Source organism: Phaethon aethereus (assembly GCF_964289735.1).
Source record: "Phaethon aethereus genome assembly, chromosome: 14".
NCBI lineage: Eukaryota > Metazoa > Chordata > Aves > Phaethontiformes > Phaethontidae > Phaethon > Phaethon aethereus.
Genome location: NC_138590.1, coordinates 14,814,878 through 14,829,200, shown reverse-complemented (window position 1 = coordinate 14,829,200; position 14,323 = coordinate 14,814,878). Strand labels below are relative to the sequence as shown.

At 56.3% G+C, this 14,323-nt stretch overlaps 2 protein-coding genes across 2 annotated transcripts; both read right to left on the bottom strand.

The window, feature by feature from the left end:
* Positions 1-561: 561 nt before the first annotated feature.
* CD74 (CD74 molecule) lies at positions 562-4,882 on the bottom strand (the record flags this gene model as incomplete). The annotated part of the gene is made up of 9 exons (XM_082006468.1): positions 562-566; positions 1,198-1,269; positions 1,603-1,791; positions 2,185-2,275; positions 2,493-2,588; positions 2,828-2,881; positions 2,988-3,073; positions 3,183-3,358; positions 4,812-4,882. 9 exons carry the CDS (start codon positions 4,880-4,882, stop codon positions 562-564), a joined length of 840 nt encoding a protein of 279 aa, XP_081862594.1.
* A 5,634-nt stretch (positions 4,883-10,516) lies between these two features.
* Positions 10,517-13,975, bottom strand: RPS14 (ribosomal protein S14). Its single transcript, XM_082006024.1, has 5 exons — positions 13,964-13,975; positions 12,445-12,595; positions 11,965-12,126; positions 11,383-11,459; positions 10,517-10,612 (listed from the first exon to the last, which is right to left on the bottom strand). The coding sequence occupies exons 2-5, from the start codon at positions 12,591-12,593 to the stop codon at positions 10,545-10,547; spliced, it is 456 nt and encodes a 151-aa protein (XP_081862150.1). The 5' UTR covers positions 12,594-12,595; positions 13,964-13,975; the 3' UTR covers positions 10,517-10,544.
* Between the last annotated feature and the right edge of the window lie 348 nt (positions 13,976-14,323).

Sequence of the window (14,323 nt, the reverse complement as noted above, 5' to 3'; positions counted from 1 at the left end):
GGCCAGGCTCTGCGGGCTGGGAGGGCACAGCTCTGCGGCTGCCACCCTTGCACCTGCACAATCCAGAGGGAGATGGCTGCCGCGCAGGGGGCTGCTCTCCTTTCCCCCCATGCTGTGCCTCGCCTAAAGGTGATTTCAGCCTCCTGGTCCCTGCTGAAGATTGAGATTGAACAAGTGATGGGCCAGGAATGGGGCAAGGAATATGTGTGATCCTGGGACGAGGCACAGATGTCCAAGTGCAGAGATTTTTCTTTTTCCCTTTTTTCCTTAAGATTCGTTTATTGTTAACCTAGGACAGCTGCAACCTGTTTGCAAGCACTGCCCTGCTAGAGTTGCTTACAAGGCTTTCTTATTCAAAAGTTGATTTGAAATAATCAGAGTGTGAGGTCATTTAGAAAGGAACAATCAGATATATACAGAAAAATTAGAAGCTCTTCTGCCTGCTGTTACCCTCTGCTGTGGCTCTGTTCCAGCCTGAAGGCAAAAGCTGAAGGTCAGCATCTCTACAAAACCAAGCACTCCACAATAAAAACCCTCTACTCTAGTTAATCTAGCGGGGCTTCAACCTACAGGGGTCAGTTAAGAAGCTGGTGAAGGTTGTTTTTCTGCTTTTAATGTTCGTTCAGTGTAATAAAGCATTAGTTCTCATTCTTCAGCAGGGATGAGCTTTATGGCTGCCGCTGCTTGGGAGCTCTGGGATGCCAATGAGCAAAAAGGAACAGGATGTAGGGGTCTGACATCGTTGAAATCGCTTTCCAGCCTGCTTTACCCTCCTTTGAGGGAACACTTTGTCTATAGCACTGGTCCTGGTGGTGGCCTAGCCCTGTCCCGTGCCCTGTAGCAGAGGAAGGGTCACAACGGATGCCTTGAGGGGCAGGAGCACACAGTGGTGTCTGCTGTTAATCTTCTCAGGGAAAGCAATGTAAGAGCAGAAATGAAATAGAGCAAAAAAGTAAAACATGGAGGCTGGGATACTGAAGAGGGGACAGGCATCTGCTGGGGTCCTCTTCTATGGGGCTGTTGGGGAGAAGAGGAGGAAGTTGGTGAGGTGGCTCCAGAACTTCCCAAAGGCCAGGCTGCCTTTGCCTGTGTCTCCGTCACAACCTCCCCTGCCTCAGCAGTGCCTTTGTGAGCTGTGGCTCCCCCAGCCCCCCCAGCTCCTCTGCCCCAGCCCCACCACAGCACTTGGCCTCTCACCTTTCTCCACCCCGGTCTTGAGCGTGTCTACCCCAGAGAAGATCATCTCTTCTGTCTCCGTGGGGGCAGCATCTGCAGAGGGAGGGCAGGACATGGGTGCTGGAGCCCTGGGGCTGCCCCATCGCCCCCACCCCTCTGAGGGCCGCAGGGGAGAGCCTGCACCCACCCATGGAGCCACAGGTTTGGGGGCTAGGGGAGCTCAGGGAGAACCTCAACCGCATGCCTGTGGTTTTTAGGGTCCCCTCCATCTTTTACAAGCTGGCACCAAAGGTGGGTGAGCGATGCTGTACAGCTCAGGCACCCTTCTCTCCTTGGCAGTTCTCCTCCTCCCTAATCACAAGCACAAGGGGACACAGCATCCACGCACGCTGCTCGTTCCTCTTCTTCCCCTCCCCAGGGACCTACCCTGGCAGTCCAGCTTTTCCCGAGTGGCAGTGCCCTCAATCCTGGTGCCATTTTTGTAGGAGCACCAGCAGTAGCCCGTGGCAGCATTGCACTGCTTAGGCAGGTAGTCGCCGTTCTCATCGCACTGCGGGCGGAAGCGGCCCGGCCAGACACCCCCAGCATCGGCCTCCGCCTGGCACTTAGTTTGCACTAGGGCAATAAAAACAAAGGGGAGACACCATGAGCCCCCCGGGCCCTTCTGCTGCCCGGCAGCCTCAGCAGGAACTTTTTATCCAGAAACAGTTAAATTAAATTTAAAAGGCAAACAAGCCCCACCCAGGTGACGTTTCTAAAGCTCTTGGGCTAGCCAAGGACTGAGGATTTGGTGTGGTGCCCCGGCTTTTCAGACATTTGCTCATCCCAAATGCCCTGCGGGCAGTGGTTCTGTGATGTTCCCCACGGAACAAAGAGGTCCATGAGCGGTCAGGGGATGGAGGGTTTGGTCGCCTTTGGGAAGCCCCATGCTGGCACCTCCTGGGGGGTGGCTGCTCCCGGAGGGCCAGTCCCGATCCTCCCCAGCTCAGCAGTCCCCATCCCTGATACCTTTCTCCGCTGGGATTGCCTTACGCTCCTCCACCTTGGGGTTCTTGGCCATTTCAAAGAGCAGCCACTTGTGCATCCAGGATTCAAAGGACTGCAACAAGGGAAACCGGCACATTAACGGCGGGAGCTGTACCGCAAGCTCCAGCCTGGGCCAGGGAAGGTTGTGAGCACCACCATCTCCCTTGGGGTGGGAATAACCCAAGCCTGGTTCAAACAGGACTTTGCTTTTCCAGGTGGGGACACCCCACTCCCTCCCCAAAGCGGGGTGCTCCTGGAAGGGGCGGGGTAGGATGGCAGCGAGCACTGACCTTCCAGTCCGCATCAGTCATGGTGTTCTTCAGGCTCTTCAGGTTGTCCATCAGGTTGTCCTTCAGCACTGGGAACATCTTCCTGGGGTCTGCTTGCTGCAGAGTGACCACCACAGTGAGACAGGGCAAAGAAAAACGAGGTGTGTGGGGGTGAAGCTCTGCTTATATCAGCCAGACGGACATTGCAGCAGGACAGGAGTTCCCAGCCACTTTGAGCACCCCAAGAGATCCCAGACCCAGCCAAGAGACAGCTTGAAGCTGGAAGCAGAGGGTTCCATTGCCTCCTGCAGCACTGGGGGCAGCTACAGGGTCAGTGGGGGTGCAGGGGACCTTACCAGCAGCAGGTGCCTCACTTGGTCCTCAGTTTTGTTGCTAGCAGGGGCCGAGACCTCAAGAGAAAAGGCAAAGGGGCAGCGTGAGCACGAGGGCTGGCAGCAAGCCCCCAGAGCAGCAGGCAGCAGCAGGCAGCAGCAGGCAGCAGCAGGCATCTCTTACCATGTTGCCGGCAGCGGGGGCAAGGGGCAGGATCCTCGCGGCCAGGGGCATGTTCACCACAGATACCTTGTTCACCGGGTTGGCACCTGCCAAGGAAGGAGCAGTGTGAGGGGCGGTGGGTTGGTTGGTCCCACAGGACCCGTCCCCAATCCTCGGCCACCGCCCAACCATGCTGGTGCCCATGGGGCTACTGACTGGCGGGCAGCTTCCTCTGCAGCGCCTCGAGCTGCAGGTTCTGGGAGGTCTTGGTCAGCTTGCTGATCTGCCCGCTCTGCTGGTAGACAAAGTAGATGGTGACGGCCTGGCCAGCGATCAGCAGGGCCACCAGGATGGAGAGCGTGGAGAAGGCGGCTTTGCGTCCCAACGCAGACCTGCAGGACATGGAGAGGGAGCTCAGCCTTGGCCACTGGCTGGAGGAGACGCCCTCGTACCCTGCCATCACGCCCCCAAAAACCCCTTCTGCAGCCCACGTCACCCTCCCGTGTCCCCCCAAACACCCCCCTCAAACAACCTCCCAGGTGGTTTGCAGCCAGACAAATGCAAATTCCCCCGTCGCTGGCGTGCAGAAGTGAAATCTCAGTGTGAAGGTCACTCCTCTGCACCCGGGGAACTGAAACCCGCTGCAGGGGCGAGGGGGGGAGGCATGAGAGGGGTACGTGAGGAGCATGTGGGCACATGGGGGCTGTGGGCAGGGCACTGCCAGGGGATTTTGGGGCATGGCATCGCTCTGGGCATTGCCTTTTGCAGGATGATGAAGCCTCACTTGTCCCAGGAGGCAGAGCACATACCCCATGGGACGCCAGACTCCACTTAATTTTTTAAATTTTGTGCAAAAAGCAAAGGTGTGTGGCACCCCGAGCGCACAGGCAGCACGCAGGCAGGCCGAGCGGTGGGTGACACAGTGCTGCCATCGCACTCCCATGCCAAGGCAAGGCAAAGCCAAGCACCACGCAGCTGCCTGCCGCGCTGCCAAGGCCTCCCCGGGCCTCATCCTGCCCCGCCGGGGTGAACGGGGCACTGGCGGGGTGCAGCAGCACCCGAGGGAGCCACCACCTGCCTCCGCTGCCCGATGAGCTGGGGGCACCCATGGGTGCTGCCCGGCTGCCTGCTGCTGCAGGCAATGTCCAGAGCTGGATGCGCTGCCCGGATGTCTGCCCGGTGACTGATGATGTCAGAGCTCCCGGGCTTCTGATTGGCTAGAAGTGTTTTGCAGGGGGGGACCCCAAGAGTGTTGGGAGATGGGGGCTGGTTGGGACATGGGGGGTGGCCCCACAAAGCCGGCTGGGATCTGGGACTGTGATGTGTCCCTGCCTGCCCCATAGCCATCCTCTGCCCCGCCTGCCCCATAGCCACGTCATCAACCTGCCTGCCCCACAGCCATGCTGTGCTCCCATCCACCCCATAGCCATGATTTGAACCTGTCTGCCCCATAGACGTGCTGTGCCATCATTTGCCCCATAGCCACACCATGAATCTGTCCACCCCACAGCCACGCCATGCCCCCATCTGCCCCAGAGATATATTATGACTCCCTTGACCCCCATAGCCTGTGTCCCTGCCCACCCCGCAGCCATGCTCTGGCCCTTTCTGCCCCATAGCCATGGCACGGCCCCCTTGGCTCAAGAATGCCCCATAGCCACAGTGTGACCCCCCTCCTGTCCCACAGCCACTCCATGTCCCCTTGGCCCAACTGCATCCCCTTCCACTCCATGGCCACGCAATGCCCCCCCTGCCCCACGCCCCCATTGTGCCCGCTTTGCCCTCCCCATGCCCCCCGTCCCCACACCCCCATGCCCTCCATCCCTGTGCCCCCAGCAGCAGCACCTCTGGGTGTCCCTGACATGGACCACGCCACTGCCACGGTCGGAGATGAGGTCCCGCTGCTCCTCAGCCATGGCTCCCTTGTCGGCACCCCGATGAGCAATGAACGCCCCGAGCGCCGCCGCTGGAAATACCCCCCGGGCCGCCACTCTGCCCCGCCAGCCCCGGGGGGCCCGAAAAAAGCTGCATTGGCTGCTGGCACCCGGCATCACCTGTTGCCAGGCAGACCTCTGCTCGGCAGGTCTCTGGTTCAGAAATGGTGCCGGATCCGGCTGTGAGCACCGCGGCCGCTTCATGGGGCATCGCTTCCCACCCCACTGCCACGGGCAGGGCACGACGCCCAGCCCGGTGACAGCCGGCGTGGTGGGCTAGGGGTGGTCCGGTAGCCCTGGGAGGGGCAGGAGGTGGGATATGGGGTACAGGATGCGAGAGGTGGGATGGGGGAGGCAGGAGGCAAGGCGCGAGGAAGGAGGTGGGATCCAGATGCGGGATGCAGAGATGGGATGCAGGGGGTGGGATGCTCCCCACACCAAAGTCTGAGCAGGACTCTCAGGGGGGGACATGCTGTCAGGGTACACCTACTCCTCACTCACCTTCGCAGACAGGGAAAAGCTGCAGTTCAGCCCAAACCCCCCTTGAGGGTCACTTTTGACACCCCCCCCGGGTAGGGGTGCTTGGCCAGCACCCCTCGGGCGGAGGGGGTAACGATTAAAGGACCGTCAAGTGCTTTCAGGTCCCCCTCCCTCCTGGAGCACCCCTCTCACCCTGCCTGCAGCGGCTTCGGGGGCACTGAGCCCCCAAACCCAAGAAAGGAGAAGCAGCACCTCAAGGTGGGTGGCCCCCAAAGCACCAGTGGGAGTGGGGCAGGGTGGGGAGCAGCGTGCATTCCCACCCCACAGCCCCGCTACTGCTAGGTGGGTGAGAGCAGCCATCCGCCCCTTCAATTCTGATTTTAGGTGATTTTATACAAGGACCCGGGGCAGCCCGGGGGTAACATGTCCCCCCTGCCAGCACTGCACCGTGGGGCTCGGCCATGCTGAGTCCAGCACCGAGCCGGCTCCAGCGTCAGGACCCAGCATGGCCATGGCCAGGGTTCAGCCAAAAGTGAAACTCCGGGTGTGAAATTAAAAACAACCCCACAGCGTCACCGGTTACCAGGCAAACCTCCCCACACGCGGCCCAAGGGCCAGTAAGTGGTAAGGCCGGGGTGAGCCCGGGTGGGTTTCTTCAGCGACTCCATCCCTTCTCCCGGGTCAGCCCCCGAGCCATCCCGCCGGCAGTGCTCCGGGAGAACACGGTGAAGGAATAATCCAAAAGCATTTTGGAGGAGCGGGGCAGGGGCTCCCAGCAGATGCTGTTTCTGGAGGAGCAGCAGGGGCTGGTGGGATGACGCTGCAGCTTCCCCAGGTGGGAAATCGCAGCCCCCGGGCAGGGGAAGGGGTTTGGTGCTCAGAGCCTGGTCCCTGCAAGCCAGCTGGGAAAGCCTCAGGGCACCCAGGGGTGCTGGGGTGCACAGACCCCCTGCCCAAGGGTGTCCCTCACCCCAGGCCACCTGCATCCCCCCTCCTGCCCCCTCCCACTCCTCTCTAGAGGCTATTTTGAAGACAAACAGCTTATCTGCTGCTTTTTAGGTGATGCTGCATTTAGAAACCACCCAAGGTGTTTAGGAAAAAAAAAAAGGAAAAAAAGCACATAAAACCCTTCCATAAATGTTTTGGCTCTCCCCTCCCTCTCAGCCCATGGCAGGCACTGGAGGGCTTGGGGGGGCACAGGGGTTTTTCTCACAGCTCCAGCCCTCGCTTGGCTCCTCACTGGGGCCATGAGCCCCCCGCCCCGGGGCCACGCTCCAGGCACTTTCCGTGACCAGCCTCAGCCCTAAGGGGAACTAAGGAAAGTCTGAACAGGAACTCGGCGAGCGAAACCCCCAGCTATTTCATGGAGCTGGGCCCGACTCAGCAAACTAGAAACACAGGCAAACAACACAACTTTGGGGCGGGGGAGAGCCCCGCTCCCCGCACAGGCAGGCTGAGCCCCCAGCCCCAAGCCCCGCTGAGGACTGTCAGCACCGAATCAGCCCTCGCTCTGCACACAGACATTGCCTTTAAGTTCTTCAGTGCTTTTTTCCCCCCTAGCACACCTTTCTGCACAGGGCCACGTTTTAAGTCCGTAAATTGATTTTCCTGGGAAGATGCAGACCTTTTTACAGAGCACCTTTCAGCCTGCCTTATCCCCCTCTCTTTCTTCCATAGCCTGAGGCTGGCACCCGGACGCGGTGCGGGCTCATCACCACCCTGTCACCCCTGAGGCTTCCTATTTGTGCGCATTCTGTGCTGCCCCTGAAAAAGTTGACATGCACCATTACAGGAGGCTGGGGTAACAGCTGCCTTTTTGGGGAAAAAGAGGCCATCTGGAGCAGGGAGCAGTCTCAGGACTCGGCTCAGACCTGCCCGTTTCCCAGGAGCCTCGACCCAAGCCGGCAGAGCAATTATTTCAGGCAGAGAAGTGGAAATAACCCCACGGGCGTTCACATGAAGCCACTCATTACCAGCCGAGCCCATGTCTCGCAGCTCTCAGGCTGCAAACCGACATTTGGTGAGCAAACCCCCATTTCTCACCACCCCTGGATGACACTCTGGGCAGCACAGGACTGGCCCCGGGCAAACTGGAGGGGAATGGCTGAGCCGCAGGGCTCACCAGCGAACGCAGACCCATTCCCCAAGGACTTTGTGGGCTGGGGATTAGCTGCAGCCCCACGTCCTCAGCAGGATGAGCATCCCTGCTGGGGAGATACTGGGGGGTCATCCCCTGTGTCCCCCACCCACACAGCCAGGAGCCATTGCCCAGCTGCAAGGGGTTTGCAGGCGATGCAGTTCCTGGCTGGATCATGGAAGACAAGCCAGCTGGGTAGCGCAGGAACAGGCAAGAGCCATGAAACCTATCCATGCTGCTCAGCCAGGAGAGACTTTCCCTCCAGACAGGCCCAAGGACACATGCCGGGCAGCCCACCCTGCGCAGGGACCCACCTGGCTCTCCGGTTTCTCTTCCTTATTCACCATTTCTCCCCTGGGGGCTTTCACACCAACGCAGGAAATTGTTTCAAAGAAGTCAGGTCAGCTAAGAAATAAAAGCAGGTTTTGCCATTAATAGTGCAGCTAGCCCAGGGAGCACCCTGCCCACGGCACAGCGTGGCGAGGGCAGCAAGGGGCATGGGCTGGGCTTACAGCAGCTCGGCCAGGACAGCCCCGCACACAGAGCAGAGCTCCCTCTTCCAGAGATTAAGGGCAAATAAAGTAAATCCACTTTCCTGTACTAGGCAAAGCTCCTGCCGCCTGTGCAAGCCCCAGGAAAACCTCTCTGGGTGCGGATAGGCCAAGCAGGGCAGTAGGTCTGGGTTTCTCTTGCCTTGGGTTAGACATGAAGGTCCCAGTTGGTGCTTCAGCCACCTCCTCTCCAGCGCTGAGCAAGGCCAATGCCACCGCGAGGCTCAGCACCACTGGCTGGGTCCGTGCCGATCCAGTCAGATGAAAAGCCGCTTCCCTTCTTGTACCCTGAGAGCAGCACCCAGCAGAAAGCTGCCCATTTCCACATCTACCCTTAAAAAACAGCAGGGTTAAACTAGCCTGCGCCAGGGTGGCTGAGGAGAAAACATCAAAAACTGCACTCAAAAAGATGAGCAGGGTCAGTTAAAAGTTGTACCACCACAAAGGTCCTGCGTTGGATTTTGTATTCCCGTAGAGCTTTCCTCAAACGTACCCTGTGAAGTAGCTGCATCGACATCACCTGGGGCAGAGTAACAGCTACCAGAATAGCAAAAGGTTTCACTGTAGACAAAAGTATATAAAAAAAAATTGACTAGAGCTGCTCCTAACACACCACACCTTCACCTCCCGCAGACAGCGCCCCGCTCCCCCATGCTCCTCAGCCCTGTTCGCTCCTCACTTCAGCTCCTGAGCTGGCCGAGCCACTGCTTCTTTCACATTTTCACCACTTTCTCCACACAGAGTTGAAAGAACACTTCAAGTACAGGAAAAGAGCGATTTGAACTGCAAATAGTGCACTTTTAGGACAGTAAGGGAAGTTTATTCCTAAAGTTTTCCATGGCCACATATAAAATTACAAATAAAACACTACAGTTGTGCCAAGGGAAATGCTGGCTGAGGAACATCTGTCCAGGCAGAGACTTTTTCCACAGAAAGGGGAAGTCATGTATTAAGCAACAGCTTGCAGAAAACCCAGCAGTAGTTAGCTTGCTCACAGGCCCAGCTTTCTTCTCCACAACAGGGGTACCTCCAAGAGATCATGACTCACTTTGAAACCCCAAGCATCCAAGTAGTTTTCACGATGAAGCCCGAGACGCACCACGGCTTCAGATCAGACAGCCTGGTTTCCTCCGCCGTGAAACTTGTCCCCTTTCACTGCGCAAGAGCGAGGCCTCGACTGAAGACCAAGCTTGACAGGAGCAACACGCCCTGGATCCAGGCCAAGCCAACTCACGTTACCAGAACAGACCGCTTTGGGAGCGGAGTGCCTCCAATGACACCACCACTCACAGCATCCTTTCCCAGGCGCAGAGGGAGGCTCAAGAGCTGGCAGGCAAAGCAATCCCCCCGTGAAGCTTTTTAAGATGCAAAGGTGTGGGAGAAGAGCCAACAGAAAGCAGCGAGGTCCTCAAGCCTCGGGGTCTGGAGGCAAACCTTGCCCAAGGGGCCCAGGACACCACACCACTACCTTCCAGATTCATCACCCTTTATACAACTAATTTTACCTGCCATAAACCATGCTACAAATACTATTTTTTTTTAATCAATTCTGATATTTTAAAATTAGTTTTAGGTAGTCCTGTGAGGAGCAGGGAGTTGGACTTCATGATCCTTATGGGTCCTTTCCAACTTGAGATATTCTATGATTCTATGAAATAACTTAAACCCGACCACAAGTACTCCTGACAAACATTCACCCCGCTCCAGATGAGCTCACCCGCTTGCTGCCAAGAGTCCCACTGAGCAGGACGTGACTGCAACTGAGGAGGCAAAGCACAAGTTGTAGTTGTCTCTATACTGCTGGGGATCGCAGGGCAGCACGAGACAGACCCACATCAGAACAGGCACTATGCTGAAGGCTGATGGCGCCAGTGCACAGGAGGAACTTTAGTAATTTAATCTCTCTCGAGCTGTAGAAACCACAGCTATTCTAATCATCACCTTGACACCACGAGCATAAAGAACTATGTTAAACTATACTTCTCAAATACTGTATGCCAATAAATCATCTCTTGATCTAAAATCCTGCTGCAGCCGGGAAGCGACAGGAACAGGAGAGATTTCAAAGCCCAGAGAGCTAGGAAGAGAACATTGGCAAAGGTGGAAACGGGCATTTATTCCAGGTGATGGCAGCACATGCTGTGGAAGGCAAATATCAGTGCAGGAAGCAGGGAGTGACTAAGAAGTGAGGAGGTCATTTTTCCTAAATAGTCTGGAAGTATAAGTATATAAACAGAGCAGCTGAGGGACCTGTAGTTCCGGTGCTTTTAAAAGGTTTTACCATGTACATTCCAAAGCACTTCTGCTGCAGCAGTACTAACAACAACCCCAGACCGAAGCCCAGCTTCAGAGGATAAGCCACTTGTGGATGTAACTGAACTGAAGCCATTCAACTTCTGAGCATACCTCAGTAAAAAAACACACAGCTGCAAAGAGGTTTAAAAGAGAGCTTTAATGATGAAAGGTGCAGCATTGTTCACAGACGACGTCCACGGCGACCACCCTTTCTGCGAGTGCTGTCAGAGGGGATGGGGGTGACATCCTCTGCAGGGAGAAGAAAACCCAAAACATGCTGTTACCTTCCAGAGGTATCCCAAAAAATCCAGCTGGGCACAGCCACGCCAGCAGTCACCCCAACATCCCACAGCTGTACCGCAACAGTGGTAGGAGCCACAGAGAGGCAGAACAAATGCTCCACGGGAGCAAAGATACTTGTGAGCTCAACGAGGGATGGGTCCCCGTGGTTTTTAATGATTCAGAAGCAAAAATCCCCATCTCCCATCCCACTTAAACCAAGTAGCCACAGCATTTCCAAAGAAACAGAGGGTATATGACATAACTTTCAGAGCAGCCAACACTAGCACTTCTTAGGACTCCCCTACAAAGTCTGGGACTCTCCCTCCAACAGTCGGAGGAACTCTATTATTACTGAGTCACACTCTTAAACTGAGAGCAGTGCCGTATTTCTACGTAACTGAACGGCTCTGGTACAAATGCTGTTACATCAGAACAGCGTCAGCATCCTGCTGCGCAGCTGGGGTTTATCTGCAGACAGAAACTTATAGATTCTGAAGTCAGCTCACGCCACCTCCTGGCGAATTGTCAATTTAAGAATCTGTTTAAATTAAATCATACCTACAGTGGCATCTGCCAGAGACCAAGCAGAATATCCCAAAGTCACCCGTCATACCAAGCAGCATATATGCCTGCAGAGCTCCTTCTACTAAATAATCCCTCCAAACTCATTTTTTGAGGTAGTAAGGCTCTGCACTGATACACATACGCATCTAGCTATTGCTTTCTCCATCACTCACCAATGCGGCCGATCTTCATTCCAGATCGGGCCAGAGCTCTCAGGGCTGACTGGGCACCAGGTCCAGGAGTCTTGGTCCTGGAGGAGAGAACCAGAACCCGTAATCCCTTAAATGATTCAGAAGTCAAACACAGTTTACAAACAACTGACAATGTTAAAATCACAGTTTCCCCACCCTGAAACATCATGCTAGCAGAACTTGCCCTCCTCCTGTCCCCAGACCCAAGCCATTCACACACCCTCAGCCACCAGACAGGGACTTCACTGTCATTCCACAGTAACACATCTCCAAGATGACAGCACCTCCCCATCCACTACTGGATAAACAAGAGCACACCCCAGCTCCAGTCAACTGAAGACACCTATTCCGAAGGGGTTCCAGATGCTCAGTGAGAAATGACCATGCCAGCCAGTCACCATATGGTGTGACAGACACCCTTCGGGTCAAGTTTAAAGTCAAATTCCCAGGGTGCATCTACCTTCCCAACTGAGGCAGTGCAAAGAAGGGATGTTGTGCAATATGGCATGGTTCTAAGATCGGGCACATCCTCTGGGAACACTGGGACCAGACCCTCCAACGTACCTATTTCCACCAGTAGCACGCAGCTTGATGTGCAGGGCAGTGATGCCCAGTTCCTTGCACCTCTGGGCAACATCCTGGGCTGCCAGCATAGCTGCATAGGGAGAAGATTCGTCTCTGTCTGCCTTCACCTTCATGCCACCAGTCACACGGCAGATGGTTTCCCTACAAAAGGGAAAGGCAACTTTCAGAAAAAAAGCCCTTCCCCTTTCCTCCCCACAAACCAGCTTCTGGGTACAGAGAGAACCTGTTATTTTGAACATTACTGGATCAATAAGCTGCCATCTAGTACCTCGAGTGCAATATTCATCACAGAGGAGCACACCAAGACATCTGGTCTACGTTCATGTACGCACACCATCTTATCTTACAGCTCAGCAGAAGCTCAAGGACTTTGGTGAAGCCTTTAGCCAAATCCAATTTCCATTTTCAAAACCAAAGAAGCCAGGTACTGCAGGGAGGTGACTGGTGGTCAACACTCACTTGCCAGAGAGATCAGTCACATGGACAAAAGTGTCATTGAAGGAAGCAAAGATATGGCAGACACCGAACACATTCTCTCCTTCAGCAACCTGAGGTCCCAAGCTGATGACCTGTTCTTCCTTCTTCTCCTTGCCCTTACGAGGTGCCATTTCTGAATAAAGAGAAGTGTGAGTGATGGTGAATTTCTCAGCATTCTCTTACAGCATTTTATGAAATTCCCTGCTTCTGCAACCTTTTATTGAGCAAGATAAATTAGTTACCATTGGCAAAATGTGGGTATTAATTTTGGCGTACAAGTGTACTTATAAAACCCAATATCCCCAGCTTTGCTGCAAGTTGGCAGACAGATCACCACCCACAACTGTTTAGTGGGGTCTCTCCTGCTGCACTTCACAGCAGGAGCTACCTAAGCTGTGCTTCATGGCAGGTGATGTCCCCAGGCACCACCGCAGCAGGGCAACAGGGAACCCCTTTCCTTGATAACCAGCAATGCTGAGTGCTCCCCCTTGCTGGTTTGTATGACATTATGAAAAGAAATGAAAGACCTGGGTACTGTCACAAAGCTCTGACTCTGCAGACGGTTCAAGTACTAGCTTGAGTTCTTCCATGTTATTGGTCTCATAACCACATCCTTGGAACTACCCCAGGTAAGTCTTCTGCCCCTGAAGCCTACACCCAGCTATGGAAGATGAGACTCCAGTGCTTGGTTAGGTGGCTGAGGATCCCATACAGCTGCTCCTGAGCACAGGAAGACTGTTCCCTATTGCCCCCTCCTGCCAAATACCAGCTACAACTGGCACCTTGCACATGAGAAAAGTCTACTAACTTCATTAAGGAAATCAACCCAAGCATGACCTACTTTCACCCACAGGCCATAGCCCGATGGTTCCCTCTACACAGACAGCAGCACTGAGCACCGACTGTCACATCAAGGCCAATAAGGCCACTCTGACAAAGTCGCATCCCTTTCCTGGCACAGTCAGCCGAAGGTTCCATGGAAGTTACCCGCCCCAGCCAGTTCTGAAGCTCCGTAAAGCCCAGCGATACCGACACAACAGAGGAAACGCCGACCCGCGGGCTCTGTAACGCCGATATTAACCTCAAAACGAGTTCCTCGGCACTCGCCTGAAACCTCACTGGACGCGGCCCCGGCCGCGCAGGGTCCAGCGGGCGGGAGGATGCTCACACCGCTGGGCCCGGAGGTGGACCTGCCCACAGCCTCGGCCGAACACAGAGCCGCGATCCTGCCTCACGGCCCGGCCTCCCCGCTCCTCCACCCCGCCAGTCCCGGCCGCCCTCCATCCCCAGCCGGGAGCGCCGGGTCTCCCCTGGGCGCCCACCTACGCCAGCCCCCGTCTCGCCCGCGGCCTAGTGCCCCGCTCGGCCGAGCACGCCTCCCCCGCGCCGGGCGCGCTGCGCCGCGTAGCCCCAGGCCCAAGGAAGCGGGCGGCAGGCGGGGATACCGCGGGGAAGCGCGGGCGGGCGGATGGCAGCGGATGCGCCACAGTCCCACACTCACCTACACGTCTCCTTCGGCAGCCGCCGCTGGAAAGGAAGTGGGAGGGGTCAGGGGGCGGAGGTCACCGCCATTCACCCGGAAGTGATGGCGGGAGGAGGCTGAGTGCCGCGGGAAAGGCGGCATTTGCCGACCGCAAGCGCAGGACTCTGCCTTAATCTCGGTGCCGCTGCGACGGCTGCTACCGTGAAATCGTGAACGGCGCTCCCCAGGGCAAACCAGGCAGACCCCCTCAAGATGGCGTGACCGGCGCACCCTGGGTCCCTCCCCAAGATGGCGGCGTCATCATGTCCGGGGTCCCTCCCCAACATGGCGGCGGCCGCTTGTCGAGTGTCCCTTCCCAACATGGCGGCGGCCGTAGCT